This window comes from Nicotiana tomentosiformis, chromosome 3, assembly GCF_000390325.3.
Source record: "Nicotiana tomentosiformis chromosome 3, ASM39032v3, whole genome shotgun sequence".
Lineage (NCBI taxonomy): Eukaryota > Viridiplantae > Streptophyta > Magnoliopsida > Solanales > Solanaceae > Nicotiana > Nicotiana tomentosiformis.
Window position 1 is genome coordinate 51464248 of NC_090814.1, and position 20397 is coordinate 51484644.

The 20397-nt window shown below is 38.5% G+C and overlaps 2 protein-coding genes across 7 annotated transcripts; both read left to right on the forward strand.

Moving 5' to 3' along the window:
• The first annotated feature begins 428 nt into the window (after positions 1 to 428).
• LOC104104558 (toll/interleukin-1 receptor-like protein) lies at positions 429 to 2136 on the forward strand. Its single transcript, XM_009612682.4, has 2 exons — positions 429 to 1121; positions 1552 to 2136. Exons 1-2 carry the CDS (start codon positions 631 to 633, stop codon positions 1754 to 1756), a joined length of 696 nt encoding a protein of 231 aa, XP_009610977.1. The 5' UTR covers positions 429 to 630; the 3' UTR covers positions 1757 to 2136.
• A 7479-nt stretch (positions 2137 to 9615) lies between these two features.
• Positions 9616 to 18874, forward strand: LOC104104557 (TMV resistance protein N-like). Of its 6 annotated transcripts, XM_070196945.1 has the most exons (5): positions 9617 to 10296; positions 16586 to 16653; positions 17653 to 17717; positions 18167 to 18274; positions 18368 to 18874. In XM_070196945.1, the coding sequence occupies exons 1-2, from the start codon at positions 9818 to 9820 to the stop codon at positions 16605 to 16607; spliced, it is 501 nt and encodes a 166-aa protein (XP_070053046.1). In that variant the 5' UTR covers positions 9617 to 9817; the 3' UTR covers positions 16608 to 16653; positions 17653 to 17717; positions 18167 to 18274; positions 18368 to 18874. The 6 variants fall into 6 exon arrangements, with proteins under 6 accessions (XP_070053045.1, XP_009610974.1, XP_070053046.1 ...); XM_070196944.1 differs by lacking the exon at positions 16586 to 16653 and having other exon boundaries at positions 9616 to 10296; positions 18368 to 18870; XM_070196946.1 differs by lacking the exon at positions 18167 to 18274 and having other exon boundaries at positions 18455 to 18473.
• The last annotated feature ends 1523 nt before the right edge of the window (positions 18875 to 20397 follow it).

Below are 20397 nucleotides of genomic sequence, written 5' to 3' on the forward strand. Positions count from 1 at the left end.
ACAGTGGGTGTTGATCTCTTAGCACAACTTGATCGTTTGGAGATTCCAAGGTAGTTGTCTGGCGTTCACAGACCTTGTCTCTCCTTCCCTAGTTATCTCTCCTTCCCTATCTTTAAGCTTTATGTATTTAGTTTTAGTCTTCCATAGACAGTATTTCTAGACTTGTATTGTATAGACGCTCATGCACTCAGTGACACTTTGATGTTGAAAATATCCGTATTTGGTTTTGACTTTCTATCCAGTTTTGAGGATTTTGATGATTTACACCTGTGTTATTCTTATTTTTTTTATTTAAAAATATTGAAAGTATTTTGAAGTGTCGGCTTCACGTTAGGCGTCATCACTGACCGGCTAAGTTTTGGGTCGTGATAGAATCTTACACATTTTGAGAAAGTACATTGAAACTCTTTAGTGACGGGAGAGTGACCACCAAAGAAACTTGCACGAAATTGCCGTTCAATATCGTTAATTATGCTTACTTTTTGACTCTGTTGACTAGCAATAGTTGCGGAAAATAACTTTCCCCTTAGAGCCAATTCGAATTATTGGGTCAGTAAAGTAGTTTCTTTTCCGGCAGGTTGAATTGAACCCCCTCGGATCTAAGTTTTTACGGCAATTACATACATCAACATGGTAGCTGGAGCAAAGCCTAAATACGACGTGTTTTTAAGTTTTAGAGGAGAAGACACCCGCAAAAACTTTGTGAGTCATCTATACCGTGCTTTAACAAAGAAAGGAGTTCACACTTTCAGAGATGATCGGAGCTTAGAGAAAGGAAAAACAATCAAAGATGAACTTATCGGTGCTATTGAAGAGTCACGACTGGCCGTTATCGTGTTCTCGGCGAATTATGCGTCGTCCAGATGGTGTTTGGAGGAACTCGTTAAGATCATCGAATGCAAGATCCAGAGAAAGCAAACTGTTATACCCATCTGCTATGGTATTAACGAGTCAGAAAAGTGCAGCATAGTTGATGCTTTTGCTGAAGCTTTTGCCAAACGTGAAGCAGATTCTCCGGATGGTTACTTTGATGAGGAGAGAGTGAAATGTTGGAGGAAAGCTCTAAATGAAGCAATAGATTCAGGCTGGGATGTCAACAAGTGTCTGGAACAGTACTATCGGTAAGTTTCAACTATCTCAAGTTTAATTGTAGTAATTTCTTTGTCACCACTTGTATATACGAGGGAAGAGGGAGATAGTGTTGAATGTATATAGGAATTTCATTCCATTAATGGCTTTTAACGTTACACTAAACCAAACTAGCTAATGAGTAGCTAAAAGAAGGTGAAGGGCTCACTTAAATAACTGAATGAAAGGAACAAGTTTACTCTATCTTTTAATTTGTGCCTCTGCATAAAATTAATCTTGAAGGGGTCATTCATGTTTGTAATATTTAACCTTGGTTGTTCATGGAAAAATGTTGTTTTCTTTCTGCTGGCAAATTCATACAAGCGTTAATAAAATTAATTAGTAATTAATTAATTTGAAGTCCTTCATTTAGATCCTTTACAAACTGATGGCGATGAGCTGAATTGGAATTAATATTTGTAGGAACGAAGCGGAATGTATAGAGCAGATAGTGAAGGAGATTGTTAGCAAGCTAAGATCGGAAGAAGTGGCCGGAGAACGTCAAAAGGATGTGGAATTCGGAAGTAAATTCCTGTCGGAGAGAGTCCTTGGCTTCACTCGTTCAGCAGCATCTCCTTTCCCATTGTGTGTGCCTGTATTTTTTTTTGTGACCATTTATAGTATTTAAAAAAGTGAGCAAACTTTCTGGTTCAAATAAAAATATAAAAGACGACGATCGACCAATGGTTGGAGTACTTGGTGCGGCTTCTTCTTTATTTGTGGGGTTGGGGACGGCGAACCACTTGAGCACTCTAATGTGCTTTCTGACTATTGTTGATGGGCACGATAGACCACTTTACTACTCTTTATGCTTTGTTGACTGCAAATATTACTCTTATTTAGTACTGTAGTTTAGTATAGTATTAGATTAGAAGTATCTCCAAAATCATATATAAGGCTAGCTCTTGGGTTGATAGGCTACCTTGTAATGTAATGTACTCCTAATTTCTACTGTACGTTGGATGGTTTAACTATTATATTAGTATTATACTCCTAATTTCTATTGTATGTTGTATGGTTTAATTTTTAAATAACTAGTTTTTTGCATACGTGTATGCATTTGTATATATAGTCATGTAATAAATAATTTTATAAAGTAAGTATCTTTTTAGCCTACAACAACAACAACAACCCAGTAAAATCTCACTAATGGGGTCTGGGGAGGGTAGTGTGTACGTAGACCTTATCCCTACCCTAAAGGAGTAGAGAGACTGTTTCCGAAAGACCCTCGGCTCAAGAAAACAAAAAGACAAAAGGACAAAAGGAGAATATTTGTATCACCACAACAATCATAGGAAAAATATGAACACCATGAAATGCAGAAGAAAGATGCAAAGCAAAAGCGATAGCTAGTAAATAGGACATGCACTGAAAAGCGAAGTAGTAAAATACAACATTGTCACTAGCTATCTTAGACAAAAACCCTACCTGGCTAGTCCCTCAATGGTACGAAATAAAACAAGACTCAACTACATCCTAACCTACAACTCTCATACTCGATCTCCAGATCTTCCTATCAAGTGTCATGTCCTCGGAAATCTGGAGCCTCGCCATATCCTGTCTGATCACCTCTCCCCAATACTTCTTAGGCCGCACTCTACCTCTTCTCGTGCCCTCCACAGCCAGCCGCCCACACCTTCGTACCGGAGCATCTGGGCTTCTCCTTTGAATATGTCTGAACTATCTAAGACTCGCTTCCCGCATCTTGTCATCAATGGGAGCCACGTGCACCTTCTCCCGAATAATATCATTCCTAATCTTATCTATCCTAGTGTGCCCGCACATCCACCTCAACATCCTCATTTCTGTTACTTTCATCTTCTGGATATGTGAGTTCTTAACGGGCCAACACTCAGTCCCATACAACATGGCCGGTCTAACTACCGCTTTATAGAACTTACCTTTGAGTATTGGTGGCATTCTCTTGTCACACAGGACTCCAGATGCTAACCTCTACTTCATCCATCCTACCCCAATATGGTGTGTGACATCGTCGTCGATCTCCCCTCCCCCCTGGATAACCGAACCATGGAACTATGTAGCTATCTTATCTGAATATTTTACTGCACTCTATGTGTTAGAGCACTTGAGCTGTAATTTATGTTAGAATTCATGTTTAGGCTATATGTTGGTACTGTTGGGACCCATAGTGGTCGTTCTTTGTTGTTGAGTTATTTGCTTAATTACAGTTATGTACTTAGTCGCATTCATCATTTCATATCATATCTCAGTCTCTGTTATCGTATATTGTCACATCTCGTATCATTGATTTGGGCTGCTTAGCATGAGTGTTGTGAGCCTTAGAGACTGGAGAGATTAATGGCTGAGTGAGGTCGAGGGACTGTTGTGAGTGATATTTGTGAGATCGGGCTGCACGCCGCAGCATGCTTTATTGATCCATGCCAGGATTTGGCTTACTATAGCACTTGGGCTGGATTGGCCCCTCCGGATTCTGCACACCTATAGTGGGCGCAATTGCTAGCAATCATTTGCATTGGGCTGGATCTGCCATGGTTCATTTGCATTGGGTTGGATTTACCCTAGTTTATTTGCATTTTGGTTCATTCGCATTGGGCTCGATCTGCCCTGGTTTATTTTCATCTTTGGGCTGGATCTGCCTTAGTTTATTTGCATGTGGGTTGGATCTGCCCGGTACAGTATTGAGTGACTTAGTGTGCTGAGTATTGAGCATGGTGAGTGAGAATACGAGACAGTGAGATTGAGTACTCTGAGAGCGTGAGCACATGAGTTCATCGTTGAGATGCATTGCATTTGACATGCGTACTTGAGATACAGGCATAGAGATGTATTTTTTCATGCTACCCGATTTTGGTGACATTCATGATTTCACCTGTCTAATGACATGTAGGCATAGAGATGTATTTTTCTCATGCTATCTGAAAATGAAACATCTGGTTTATTGTTGAAAGGTTTTTGAAAAAAGATCACAGTTTTTAAAGTTATTCATATGCTTTTGGTGTTTTCGGTGATAGATTTGGGATTTATTGTTATACTTGAAAAGCATGTCTATCTTTCTATAACTGAGAACGAGTTGAGCATCTTACCTCTGAGTTATTTTCATGTACAATTTTATTATTATTATTATGATTGTTGCTAGTTATTGGAGTTGGACTCTGACCCTTGTCCCAGCTCGCCACTACCTTCAACCTAAGGTTAGGTTTGTTACTTATTGAGTACATGGGGTCGGTTGTACTTATACTACACTTCTACACCTTACGTGCAAATGTTGGATGTTGATGTTGATGTGTACGATAGGAGCTGGATCTAAAGATTTACCCGCGTTCCGTTCATAGCTGCCTCTTGATCTTGGTAACTTTAGAATTTTGATCTGTTCTTGTATAGTTCAAACAGATGATGTACTTTATTTTATACCTGCTTTGTAAATTCTAAATCTTAGAAGCTCATAATTTGTACTACCAATCCTTGGAAAGTTGAATAAAATTCGGTTATCTCATCTTTGATTCACATCAGTGTTATTATATTATGTTATTTTGTTAATTGGCTTACCTAGCGGGTTGGGTTAGGTGCCATTACGACGGTTTGAATTTTGGATCGTGACATGCAGAGCAGCAGATGCGGCTGGTGGTCCGCAGGTGCCATGATCACCGAGCAGGGGGCTTGTTTAAGTGTGTGGGTTTGGCTCATTTTTATTTTTATTCTTCCATGGGAGCCAGCCTTGGAGCGATTTAGTCATCGTCAATCGTGAGGAAAGTAATTTCTACAAGTTGTGAATTAAATATACGAATTTGGGCTTGTAAATACATGAAACAATTCTGGAAATTGTTGGATTTTAAGAGAAAACCTAGAATTGGTATTTTGGATTTTTACCACGAAATTAGACATGGAATTGGGAATAAATTATATATTTGAGTTCAAAATATTATGGGTAATGTTTATCTTCAAAATTTTTCGAAATCAGGGCACGCGGGCCCGAGGGTTGACTTTATTGACTTTTAGAGCGAAGTTGAGAATTGTTATAAATTGATTAAATATGGGTAATAGAGTATATATTTATGAATTTGCACATTGTTTGACTAGTTTTGGAGCGATGGGCATCGGTTTGAGGTGTTAGAGTGGCGTTGGAGCCGGTTATAGAACTTCAGAGCGAGGTAAGTCTCTTGTCTAGCTTTGTGAGAGGGAAACTACCCCTAGATAATGTAATTGATATGTGCTACTTGTTGCAGGAGCTACGTACGCACGAGGTGACGAGAATCTGTACGTAGTTAGATTCATGTTATGTCCGGGTAGACTTAGGTTTTTGTCATGCTATAACTGTACTATTTGAGTTGCCCCTTGCCTATTAAATTCTTTTATTTACATTACGACTTGTGACTGGATTTACTATTGTAGAGATTTGACGAGCTTCATGATTAGCCGCAAAATAATTGTGCTGCTCTTACGAATTTCTCCCGCGCTCTTCGTTTTCATCGAAAGGTTTTCCTTAAAATTTATAACTAACACGTTTATTAGTGAGTGGCGTCAAGGACCCGTTAAAGCTTCTTATTCTAATGGGATCAGGGTCATTAGCCTCGGCAAGATTATGTACCACACTCTCATGGGAGCGGGTCGTTTGCCTTGGCAGTATAATAGATGCATCTATGGTTCATGACGTTCGACCCTCGGCAGTGCACACAGTATGATGGGATCGGGCCGTACGCCTCGGTATTTCTATAAAATACTCTTACAGAATCGTGCGTAATATTTGACAAGAAGCCAATGTATCTACGAATTTTTCTGATTTGGATTGTGACGACCTATCTGGTGAGGTCCATTATATATATATATATATATATATATATATATATATATATATATATATATATATATATATATATGTTCCGGTTGATGAGGTAACTGCTAATTGAGAGCTTGAGTTTGTTGTCGAGAAGAGGATTGTACCACGTATTTATACTTGTTTCTTTCGTTTACTTACTCTGCCTCACATTTGTTTACTTCTCATTGTACATGATTTATTGGGCCACTAGTAAGTGTCGATGTCGACCCATCGTTACTACTTCTCTGGGGTTAGGCTAGATACTTACTAGGTATGCGTTGATTTACGTACTCATGCTGCACTTGCTGCACTTATTGTACATGTACATATTTGTCTGGTGGTCTCTTGGGCGCAAAGACGCGACCATTGCGGGGACTTTACTGTGAGCTGCATTTCATGTTACGATCCGCAACATGCAGAATCACCATCAGAGTTATTTATGTTCTCTTGTCTAAATTGTATTGCAGACAAATGTTGTATTTTATAATATCTCCTAGTTGATACTCATGTACTTGTGACACCGAATTTTTGGGGCTTCTTCTGGATGTTTGGTATGGTAGTTCACGCAATTATTATCATTTTACCTTGTAAATTTTATTTCATACTATTTAATTAATAAAAATTATGATTTTAAAATATTAAAAATGAGTAATTAAGTTGATCAATCACTGTTGGCTTGTCTGACGGCGGTGTTAGGCGCCATCACGGCCTTTAGTGAATTTTGGGTCGTGACAGATGGTGACACCTTTTGCTTCCAATTTCTTCCTCCTTTATCTCATTGACGATGGTAACGACAGATAGAGAATGCCTTTCAACAACGTCAGAACTAGGGATATCAGAGGCTTCAGTCATTTGAAGGTTGCGGTCTGATACTAGAGAAGATTGCATGGCACTACTAGAAATTCGGCAAAAACCGACCAAGGCCGACCGACCAACTTTGGTCGGTCAAAAAACCGATCAAAGTTAGTCGGTTTTTTAAAATATATATATATATTTTTTACGAAACCGACCAACTTTGGTTGGTTTTCTTTGGCGCAAAAATGCGGGAAATTATTTTTGAGTCCCGCAAAATTTATGTTTCAAGAAACCGACCAACTTTGGTCCGTTTTTTAATTAAAATAAATAAAAATTAATATTAAAAAAATCAACCAAAATTGGTCGGTTAATTCGGCAGGTCATTTAAAAAAACCGACCAACTTTGGTCGGTAATTTTACTTTTTAATAAAACTGACCAACTTTGGTCGGTTATTTTCATGCGAAAATACAATTAAAGAGTATAAATCAAATAAAACATAGCCTTAAAATAAAATGTACCAATGGTCTAGTGGTAGAATAATATCTTGTCACAGTACAGACCCCGGTTCGATTCCCAGATGGCGAATCTTTTTATTACATAACTAAAATACCAACCAACTTTGGTCGGTTTTTTTTTTGCAATATTTGTTTTTTTGAATTTAATTAACCGACTCCGACCAACTTTGGTCGGTATTCCATTCCGACCACAAAAATACCGTCCACACGTAAATGGTCGCGTTTTGGTCGGTTTTTTGCCATTACCGACCAACGTTGGTTGGTTTTTTTGGTCGATTTTTACCGGATTTCTAGTAGTGTGGAACAAGTTGTTATACTTGGAAAAAATTCAAGAACACGAGTAGGGTAAAAGACAAAGGAAAAGGATTTCATCAAGTATTTCCTAGTTAGTATCAAGTCATCTATAGTCCATTGGATCGATGAATGACTAACAAGAATGCAGTCCCAGAATCATGTGTCAATTCAAGCCGTTTCGAGCCGGGATAGTCACGGGCGTCTGATAGATATGTGCTGTGAGCCAACAAACTCGGAGGGTCACGAGTGTCCGAATAGATATCTTCTCAGTCAATGGATCCCCAAATATCGAGATCCACCATTAACCGCTTCCTACAATTACGCCCCCAAATAATATAACTACTGCGATATACATTTACCCCTAGATAACGGATACAACGTGCGAGAGAGATTCTAGGGGATAGTTACGATTAGTTAATGCTATAAATATCCCCTTCGCCATGATTGTTCCCGATTCTCAATCTGTCTCACCTACTGTTACTATATTGGAACCATTACAACATTACTTTCAATTGTCAACATTGTTGTTCGGCTTCATTTAGTGCTCAATAAGAATTCTTTACTTTGTTTTAGCTAACATTGCCTTCTTGTTTTCCATTAGCAAAGATCTACTAAATATTTGGTTAAAAATAATTGCTTGTGACCTTACTATACAACTTTAGTTGATTTATTTAAAATTCAGATTTTAATTAAGTTAAACAATAATTTAATCATGAACGTTACAAATGAAGCAAAATATAGAGGAGGTTTATGTATTATCCCTTCTAAATACTCAGTTTATCACATTTAGTTCGGGCTTATTACAGTATTCGAACAGAATATAAGGATATTTTTTGTTATTAGGAGTCTTTTCATTTTTTTCACTTTATTTTAGTTTAGAACAAATTATGGGGATGAGACTGTTCTCCATTTTCATGTCTCCATTTCTCCAAGTTTCTATTTGGATGAGAGCCACATGTCATAGTTAAAAAATGAAGGTTGGGATTTAATTACCAAAGCAAGGTCTTAACTATGATTAGAATAATAAATATTTACTTTATTTGTTCTCCAATTTTTTGTAATCCCATGATTCTAGCTAAAAACATTACCTAATTCATTTTTTTTAAAATCTCTTTTCCTACTTTATTACGAGATTTTCTTCTCTTTTTGTTTGTTTGTTTGTTTATTTTGACAATTATTTTTTTTAGTATAGGTACGAGTTCTTTATTTTTGTCCAGTTCTTCTTACATTCCCAACAAAGATGAGGAAAATAGGCATCTAATGATTAGTAAGAACAATAAGACAAAATTGAATTAACGTATAATATTAAAATTAAAAAAATAAAAAGATATTTGTATAATTTAAGTTAAAAAAATATGTAGGATGTTAAAACTCTAGCAAGCCACTCATTGATTTGTCAGTTGTTAAAGAAAAAAAGGAAAAGAAGTACCGAACAAATTAAAGAAAAAGAGAATACACCAAAGAATCAAGAAAATATTAACTCAAAATATAAAGACTGAATTTGAAACAAAGAAAAAAATATGTTTAAAAAAAGAAAAGATGAGCTCGTATTAAAGTAGGAAAAAGAGAGATTTAAAAAAAATGAATTAGGTAATGTTTTTAGCTAGAATCATGGGATTACAAAAAAGTTGAAGAACAAATAAAGTAAATATTTATTATTCTAATCATGGTTAAGACCTTGTTTTGGTAATTAAATCTCAACCTTCAATTTTTAAATATGACACGTGGCTCTCATCCAAATAGGAACTTGAAGAAAGGAAGAGACACTAAAATGGATAGAGTCTTATCCAAATTGTGTGGTAAGTAAATCTTTTTTCTTTAACTTGTAAAATACAATAATACTACTACAACAACAACAACAACCCAGTATAATTTTACTAATGGAATATGGGGAGGATAGTGTGTACGCATACCTTATCCCTATCCTGGAGTAGAGAAACTGTTTCCGATAGACCATTGGTTCTCTTCTTCTAAGAATTCACCATCTTGCTCTTGAGGTTACTCAAACTCACAACCTGTGGGTGGAAGTTGAGGGTGTTAATACTCACTCTTGTAGTAAAATACAACAATAGGAAAGAACAATTAGTGTTGGAAAATAAAGTTAAACAAACCCCAAGTCATTTTGAAGAAAACAAAGACTTGGGATGAGTTGACCCCAAGTCTTCCTTAGAAGTTAGAACAATACGTACTGCACTCGCATTCACACATTCTAAGCTAAGTCTTCCTGTCCGGCCAACTGCACAGTAATCATTAATTTTCCGGCAATTACTTCACCATCAATCAACAAAAATGGCACCAGAACTCAGTTACGATGCGTATTTGAGTTTTAGCGAGACAGGAAATATAGGCCAAACCTTCGTCAGCCATTTGCATGGAGCTTTGAAACAAGAAGGGATTTACACCTTCAAAGATGATCGGAACCAAGACAGAGGAACATCGGTTTCAAAGGATTCGTCCAGAGCTATTGAAGAGTCCCAGATTATAGTTGTTGTCTTCTGCGAGAATTTTGTTTTATCTAAAGATTGTTTGGATGAAGTTGTAAAGATTATGGATTGCAGGAAACTGTTAAAGAAGATTGTGATACCGATATTCTACGACGTGGAACCATCGGAAGTACGAAGGCAAAGGAACAGCTTGGCCGAGGCATTTGCTGATGATAGTGAAAATGATGATGAGATTGGAAGATCAGAAAGGGTGAAAAGATGGAGGGATGCTTTGAATGAAGCAGGAAATATATCAGGCTTGGATCTCCGCAAGACACATGACGGGTTAGTATTACTGTAATTCCTTTTAGAAATCAAATGGATTCAATGTTATATTTATTTCTATGTGAGGAATCATGTAATAAAAAAAAGTAATAATAATGAAATAATATAGGGTCATTACAGATCAATCATTCATATTAGAAAAGTTATTGATCTTATTTGTTTCTCTGGAGAGATTCGAATTTGACGATGAGATTCAGAAATGAATGTTCATTTAAATGGAGTAGCTGAATGAAAGAAGTAAGTTTACTCTATCTTTTAGGCCTGTGCATAAAATTAATCTTCCACGGGTCATGCATGCATATATTGTTTAACCTTTGGTTGTTCATGGAAAAAGTTTGTTTTCTTTCAATTCATACTAGCAAATAAAATTTAATTAATTAATTTAGGTCATTTATCAACTGATGGATGAGTTGATTTGGAATTAATTCATTAATATTGGTAGGAATGAAGCGGAATGTATAGAGCAGATAGTGAAGGAGATTGTTAGCAAGCTAAGATCGGAAGAAGTGGCCGGAGAACGTCAAAAGGATGTTAAATTCGGAAGTAAATTCCTGTCGGAGAGTCCTTGGCCATTTCCCATTTCCCATTGTGTGTGCCTGTATTTTTTTTTGTGACCATTTATAATATTTAAAAAAGTGATCAAACTTTCTAGTCCAAATATAAAAATATAAAAGACGACGATCGACCAATGGTTGGACTATTTGGTGCGACTTTTTCTTTATTTGTGGGGTTGGGGACGGTGAACCACTTGAGCACTCTAATGTGCTTTCACACTATTGTTAAATGGGCACGATAGACCACTTTACTACTCTTTATGCTTTGTTGACTGCAAATATTACTCTTATTTAGTACTGCAGTTTAATATTGTATTAGATTAGAAATATCTCCAAAATCATATATAAGGCTCTTGGGTAGATAGCTACCCACTATAGTAATGTACTCCTAATTTCTACTGTACGTTGGATGGTTTAACTATTATATTAGTATTATACTCCTAATTTCTATTGTATGTTGTATGGTTTAATTTTTAAATAACTAGTTTTTTGCATACGTGTATGCATTTGTATATATAGTCATGTAATAAATAATTTTATAAAGTAACTATTTCTTTAGCCTACAACAACAACAACCCAGTAAAATCTACTAATGGGGTGTGGGGAGGGTAGTGTGTACGCAGACCTTACCCCTACCCTAAAGGAGTAGAGAGGTTATTTCCGAAAGACCCTCGGCTCAAGAAAACAAAAAGACAAAAGGACAAAAGGAGAATATTTGTATCACCACAACAATCATAGGAAAAATAGGAACACCATGAAATGCAAAAGAAAGATGCAAAGCAAAAGCGATAGCTAGTAAATAGGACATGCACTGAAAAGCGAAGTAGTAAAACACAACATTGTCACTAGCTATCTTAGACAAAAATCCTACCTGGCTAGTCCCTCAATGGTACGAAGTAAAACAAGACTCAACTACATCCTAACCTACAACTCTCATACTCGACCTCCAGATCTTCCTATCAAGTGTCATGTCCTCGAAAATCTGGAGCCTCGCCATATCCTGTCTGATCACCTCTCCCCAATACTTCTTAGGCCACCCTCTACCTCTTCTCGTGCCCTCCACAATCAGCTGCTCACACCTCCGTACCGGAGCATCTGGGCTTCTCCTTTGAATATGTCTGAACCATCTAAGCCTCGCTTCCCGCATCTTGTCATCAATGGGAGCCACGTGCACCTTCTCCCGAATAATATCATTCCTAATCTTATCTATCCTAGTGTGCCAGTACATCCACCTCAACATCCTCATTTCTACTACTTTCATCTTCTGGATATGTGAGTTCTTAACGGCCCAACACTCAGCCCCATACAATATGGCCGGTCTAACCACCGCTTTATAGAACTTACCTTTGAGTATTGGTGGCACTCTCTTGTCACACAGGACTCCAGATGCTAACCTCTACTTTATCCATCCTACCCAATACGGTGTGTGACATCCTCGTCGATCTCCCCTTTCCTCTGGATAACCGAACCAAGGTACTTGAAGCTGCCTCTACTCGGGATGACTTGTGATTCAAGCCTCACATTCACGCCACTTCCCCTGGCTCAGCGCTGAATTTACACTCCAGGTATTCCGTCTTCGTCCTGCTCAGCTTGAAACTCTTAGACTCAAGAGCCTGTCTCCAAACCTCTAGCCTCTCGTTAACACCGGCTCGCGACTCATCAATCAGAACTATGTCATCGGCGAATAGCATGCACCATGGCACCTCCCCCTGAATATGGTGTGTTAACGCGTCGATCACCAAGGCGAATAAGAATGGACTGAGCGCAGAACCTTGGTGTAACCCCATTACAACCGGAAAATGCTCAGAGTCACCTCCTACTGTCCTAACCCGAGTCTTAGCCCCATCATACATGTCCTTAATCGCCATAATGTAGGGAACCGACACACCTTTTGCCTCCAGGCATCTCCAGAGAACTTCTCTTGGAACCTTGTCATACGCTTTCTCTAGGTCAATAAAGACCATGTGCAGATCCTTCTTCCTCTCTTTGTATAGTTCCACCAATCTCCTAACAAGGTGTATAGCTTCTGTAGTCGAATGACCCGGCATGAACCTGAACTGGTTGTCTGATACAGACACTGTCATCCTCACCCTCACTTCAACCACCCTCTCCCACACTTTCATGGTATGACTCAGTAATTTGATACCCCTATAATTGTTACAACTCTGGATATCACCTTTGTTCTTATACAATGGGACCACCGTACTCCACCTCCACTCATCCGGCATCCTCTTCGCCTTAAAAATAACATTAAACAACCTAGTCAACCACTCCAAACTTGCTCTCCCCACACACTTCCAAAATTCCACTGGAATCTCTTCTGGCCCGGTCGCTCTACCCCTACTCATCTTACGCATAGCTCCCACGACCTCATCAACCTCGATATGCCTGCAGTACCCAAAGTCACGGCGACTCTCGGAATGCTCCAATTCGCCTAGCACAATATCCTGATCCCCTTCTTCATTCAGAAGTTTATGAAAGTAAGTCTAACATCTCCTCTTAATCTGGGCATCTTCCATTAATACTCTACCATCTTCGTCCTTGATGCATCTCACTTGGTCCAAATCCCGAGCCTTCCTCTCTCTCAACTTGTCCAGCCGGAATAACTTCTTCTCCCCACTCTTTTTCCCCAGTTCCTCGTACATATGACCATAAGTCGCAGTTTTAGCCTCTGTGACCGCCAGCTTAGCCTTCTTCCTAGCTGTCTTATACCTCTCCATGCATGCTCGCCTCTCCTCCTCATCTATGCTCTCCACTAACTTCAGGTACGCCGCCTTCTTAGCTTCCACTTTACCTTGAACCACTTCATTCCACCACAAGTCTCCTTTGTGCCCACCAGAGGCGCCCGTCGAGACTCCTAACACCTCTCTCGCAGCCTCTCTAATACAGTCTGTTGTCACTGACCACATAGTGCTCGCGTCACCACTGCTCTTCCAAGCTCCCATAGTCGACAACCGCCCCTCCAACTCTTGGGCTTTATCCTTAGTTAAGGCCCCTCACCTGATTCTCGGACATCCTCGAGTAGACCTTTTCCTCCTCTTTAACATAATACCAACGTCCATCACCAAGAGCAACAATCGCGCCCGAAATTACCTTGCAATCCTTGCACAGTCCTCTGTCACCTCTCTTGAGGAGGAGATAGTCAATCTGAGTCTTCGCCACTGCATTTTGAAAAGTAACCAAATGCCTCTCCCTCTTTGGAAAGCTAGAGTTCGCAATCACCAACCCAAAAGCCTTAGTGAAGTCCAACAGCGATGTACCTCCTCTGTTCCTCTCCCCAAAACCGAAGCCTCCATGCACCTCGCCATAACCACCTGCAATCGACCCAATATGCCCATTTAAATCCCCTCATATGAATAGTTTATCAATAGGCAGAACCTGACGCACAATCTCATCTAACCCCTCCCAGAAGCGTCGTTTAACCTCCTCATCTAGGCCAACATGCAGCGCATAGGCGCTAACGACGTTTAGGGTGCACTCTCCAACCACCAACTTAATATTCATCAATCTATCATTCACTTATCTAACCTCGACCACAGACTCTCTGAGTTCCCTATCCACTAAGATGCCCACTCCATTCTTACCTTTCTGGACTCCTGAGTACCAAAGTTTATACCCGTCCGCGTCCTTCGCCCTCGACTCTACCCACCTAGTCTCCTGGACACACGCTATATTGACCCTCCTCTTCTAGAGGATCTCCGCCAACTCTATAGACTTACCCGTCAATGTACCTACGTTCCATGACCCAATTCTCAACCTACAGACACCCTTGTTCCCTTTACCTCCCTTGCCTCCCGCCCCACCCCTTACCCCTGCCCTACCTCCCGCCCCACCCCCCGTTCCACCCGAGGACATGTCCTCACTCGACCATCCCAGACCACAAACACTATACCTACGGTAGAATAAGGGGAATCATTATCATATACAATATAACATACCAAACCAGAAGAAGACAAGTTGCAACTACATGCACACTAATACGGTGAATAAACTAATACGAACTAAGCTCACAACAATTTATTTTGAGAGAGATTATTTTGAGAACCTTTAATTCTCTTCATCCTTATTGTGCTTCTATGTGCTCTGTGAGAAGTACATTTTGTACTTCTCCTCATATAATAAATTTGTTGGCTCATCGCCACTCGTGATTTTCTCCCATTCTAGAATTTACAAGGAAAGTTTATGTGCCATCTTTATTGATTTTATATTTGCTTCTCTTATTCTCAATTGAAATTGTTTTGGGTGCTTAACTATATAATTTAATCCTATAATAATCCGGTCGGTCGTTTTGACTGTTGTAGCCTCGTTCCCCCATTTACTGCTTATTCTATGCTCAATCTGGTTCGGTTTCGGGGATGTTTCGGAATGGAATGAGACACTTAGTCCCAAGGTTAGAAGCGTAGGTTGAAAGAGTTGACCGGATGTTGACTTATGTGTAAACAACTCCGGAATGGAGTTTTGAGAGTTCTGATAGCTTCATATGATGATTTTGGACTTAAGAGTGTGACCGGATATTGATTTAAAGGTCCGTAGGTGATTTTACCTTGAAATGGTGAATGTTGAAAAATTTAAAGTTTGAAGAGTTGAGAAGTTTGACCGAGAGTTGATTTTGTAGTTACCCGGCTCGGATTTTAGTTCTGAAAGTTGGAATAGGTCCGTTGTGTTATTTATGACTTATGTGCAAAATTTGAGGTCAATCGGAGTTGATTTGATAGGTTTCGACATCGAAGGTAGAAGTTAGAAGTTCATAAGTTCATTTGGATTGAATTGAGGCGCGATTCATGTTTTTGATGTTGTTTGATATGATTTGAGGCATCGACTAAATTCATATCGTATTTTAGAACTTGTTGGTATGTTTGGTTGAGGTTTCGGGGGGCTCAAATGTGATTCAGACCATGTTTGGCGCATTTGGAACCTTGGAGAAACTGCTGATTTCTGCTACTGGTTTTATTATACGTGATCCTGAGTTGATGTCGCGATCGTGAAGGGTTGTTTGTCAGAGATGGAAAATTATTCTATGCGATCACGAGGTAAGGTCTGCGATCGTGTAGCTAGAGCAGTTAGCGTATCGCGAGCGCGTGGGCGTAGTCGCGTTCGCAAAGAAGAAAAAGGAGAAGGTTGGTTCACGCGCATTGTTCATCGCGATCGCGTGAGGTAGTTCGCGATTGCGTAGGTCTGGGAAGCCTATGCATCACGTTCGCGTATGGGATTCCGCGTTCATGGAGAGTAACTTGGGCAGCCTTTGGGTTTGTGCTTCGCGATCGCGAAGAAGTGATATCTCGGTAGAATAAAAATCTCAAAAACGAAGGTTTGAGTCATTTTTCATAATTTGATTTTGGGAGTTCGGATTGAGGCGATTCTTGGAGAGATTTTCAAGAGAGTGATTGATGTAAGTGATTCTAACTTAGTTTTGGTTAAATTACATGAATATATCATTAATTTCATCATTTAATTAGTGATTTGGGTTGACAAATTGAGGAAAAAGTGTAGACAATTCCTCCGCTTTAATTTGAGGATTTGAAGGTCGAATTGTGATCGGATTTGAGTAATTTTGGTATGGTTGAACTCGTGGTTGAATGAGTGTTCACATTTTATTAATTTTTTCGGATTCCAAGATGTGGACCCGGACTTGACCTTTTGAGTTAACTTTTTGACTTTTGATTAAGAACTTAGCTTTTTTATATGAAATTGAATCCTATAACTTGTGTTGATCATATAAAGTTGTTTGTGGCTAGATTTGAGGCATTTAGAGGATGATTCGCGAGGTAAGGGCTTATTGGAGTAGTGATTTGCACGGTTTGAGGTAAGTAACACTTCTAAACTTAGTTCTGAGGGTATGAATTCCCGAATTACGTGTTATGTGATTGGTGTTGAGGTGCCACACATACTAGGTGACGGGCGTGTGGATATGCACCATAGGAATTGTGACTTTGTCGAATTCGTAAAACTGTGTAGTCATATAACTTGTTATCTTCCACGTATTTCCCATGTGTTAAAGAAATTGGAGCTGTGATTCATGTTAGAAATCATGCTTAGGCTACATGTTGGTACTGTTGGGACTCACAGAGGTCGTGTTGCATGTTGAATTATTTGCTTATTTGCAATTTGTACTCAGTCACAACTATCATTTGCATATCATATCTTAGTCTCTGTTGCCATTTATTGATACATCATATCTTCATTATTTGGGTTGATTATCATGATACCTATGATCCCGAGAGACTAGAGAAATTGATGATTAAGTGAGGCCGAGGGTCTGATTGTGAGGATATTTATGGGATCGGGCTGCACGTTGCAGCATGCTTTATTGATTCATGCCATGATTGGCTTATTATAGCACTTGGGTAGGATCCTCCCTCCAGAGTCTGACTCACCAGCAGTGAGTGCATGTACCTACTGAGTGCGAGTGCCAAGCGATTAGGAGGATTGAGTGGCTGTGAGGACTGAGTGACTGTGAGGAATGAGTGGCTGTAAGGATTGAATGAATGGGAGGACTGAGTGATTTGATACTCTGAGAGTATGTATATGACTTCATCAGTGTTTTGCATTACAGTTGGCATACATAATTGACATGTAAATATCGAGATGTATCATTCCTCATTTCAGCTACACTTGGCATATTTTACATGTTTGAGATTTAACTGTTGAATTTGAAAGCATGTCTACATTTCTGTACCATTATTTCTATATTTGGATTGTACATGTTGAGCTCGTCAGTTCTTTCAGCCCAAGGTTCGTCTTGTTACTTATTGAGTACATTGGGTCGGTTGTACTCATACTACACTCTGCACTTCGTGTGTAGATCCAGGTACTTCCGGGTACGATGGTTGCCGATTTCGGAGCCTTATCAGTTCGGAGATTCTCAAGGTAGCTGCTTTAGCGTTCGCATACCTTGACTCTCCTCCTTTATCTTTTAGTTATTATTATACTATTCTATCTTCCTAGACAGTGTTTCAGACCATGTTATTGTATAGATGCTCATGTACTCTGTGACACCCGAATTTTAGGGAAATATTGTATTGAGTCGCGGTATTTTCGTATTAGTATTTATGAGATTTTACTCTTAAACTTGTTTTATCATGTTTTCAAACTTAAAGAATGTGTTATTTATTGTGGTTGTCGGCTTACCTAGTATTGCAATAGGCACCATCACGACATGTGAGATTTGGGTCGTGACAAATCCCTAATATATGGACATGGAGAAGAGAGTTCTATTGTGATATGAAATATTGTAGGCATTGCATACTAGTCCCAAGTGGAAAATGGATGTTGTTGATAAGGGTTCAAAGTCTTCTATTTTAATTTTCACTCTGCAGGGTAAGATACCGGTGCTGTGTATTGAAGTGCCCTTGCATTAACAAGTTTTTTATTATAATCGGATTGTTGTGGGAAAGCAGAAGTCAATTATCATGTATATCAAATAGGTATTTGTTTGCAATAAATTATTTGTGATATAAAAATAAGTTGCAACCACAATAAATATGAAAAAATATAATTTTATTGATAACATGATGCAGGTACAATTATGTTTGTTCCCTTGATTCTTCTTTCTAGATCGTTTTTCGTGATTCGATGGGCTTAACCAGCGTATTTCTCGAACGTAGGATGATGCGAACTTCCTTAGGATGTATTTGATCTCCAGGAAAAGGAAGAACATATGTTGATCACTTCGGTGGCTCTGAGAAAGACACTATTTGATATCTTTGATCTCTTTGTGAATATTCCATAAATTTTTATGGAATTTCGAGATGCTTTCAAAGGGAATATATGACCCCTTTTATAGGTGTAGCTAGGGTTTTTAGTAGAGTAGCCTCAAAGCTAGGGGTTTCAAGTAGAGTAGCCTCCAAGAAACTCTAACGCACTCTACTTGTAGTATCTTAAATTTAGGACTTAACCCAAATTTCATATGGATTTGATCCGATAAAGTTTTGGTGTCTACAGTATTATTATGTGATGATGAACGACAAAGGACAATTAAGGCCAATGGTGGTATAACCATAATATTGCGAGTTCAGATTTATTATTCAAGATTGTATAAACGGATCCGAGAAAGGGAAAAAAAATGAAAGTGTTTATGAAACGATTTTTCACTGTGAAGATGGATAAAGGAACAATATCAAAATGATTTGAGAAAAAAGTTGCAACAAAAATAGGATTCTGCTTTTTTACTTATATTCACTCTTTAATTTTCTACCCTTGTCATGACTTATAATTTCTTGTTTTTATAAATGTTAGGATCGGTGTTCACTATCTGATGATCTTAGAATATATTTTAATTGCATTCATAATCATGCCATGATTGAGAATAACTTATGGTTATAAAGGTAAAATTTTGTTGTACCTTTTACCAAATGAAAAAGGTGTGTTGGCACAGATTTGCATTAACATACATGTGAAAAATTATCTTTAAGGTTATAACACATCAGATAGGCGTACGTCAATACTTGAAAATATTTTGTGATCGATCATGAAATAATATTTTACATGTATACCATTTGGATCTAGAAATATATATACATGGGTATGTTTATTTGATGAAATAAATGATCAACTTTTGATATGTTCAAGGTTGCAAAACATTGGTTGACATCTATTTGGAAAAGTGTATACGGTCAAAACCGAGTCTGCCCTTCGGGATTGGAACATGATGGACCGAGGTTCATCATTATAATATCGAGTCATAATGCGAAGTTTGATTGTCGAATTCGAGCCCCAGAAATCAATCCAGATCGAGATCGGTCAAGATCGAGCTCGAGACATCGAGGTCGAACGAATAGAGATCGGCCAAGATCAAGCTCGAGGCATCGAGGTCGAATAAATAGAGATCGGCCAAGATCGAGCCCGAGCCTAAGAAACCAATCAAGATCGAGATCGGCCAAGATCAAGATCGACCCAAAAAACAAAAAAAGTTGTTATAGCCGCAATAGAGGGAGAATCCCGGCGAAAATTACGGCGCGAATCAAGGAGAAACTAATTAATTAATTTATTATGGAATCCCCACTATGTAATTTTAATTATATCCAAAAAGGATTTTTTTCCTATATTAAGGGTTGTTATCATTTGTAGAAGGCATCAGATTCACCGAGAATTATAGAACATCAAGCAAATACTATACTTTTTTGGGCTTTGATATTGTCTCATATTGTTCTTCTACCAATCACTCGCCATTCAATTTGAGAGTGATAAAACCTGAAGGCTTAGGCCAACTAATTCATTTGATTTGCATTCATTTCTTTTATAGCTAATTTCGATATTCATTTACTTATTTTTTCAATTTGTACCAAGTTATACTACATATCCTTAGAACTACGTATAAATTCAATTGTTATCCGTTTTTCGGGTAAACAGTTTGGCGCCCACCGTGGGGCTAAAGATAATAGTGGTTGTTTGATACAGATCTCTGTAAAACACACTATTTTATACTTGCTCTTGGAAGTATCTTTGGATTCAAGCTAAAAATGATGAACTCTCGATTAATGGCCCTACCTATCGACCACGAATTTGACCATCAAGATGAGAATAACAACTTGATGCCCGGGGTTGAAAG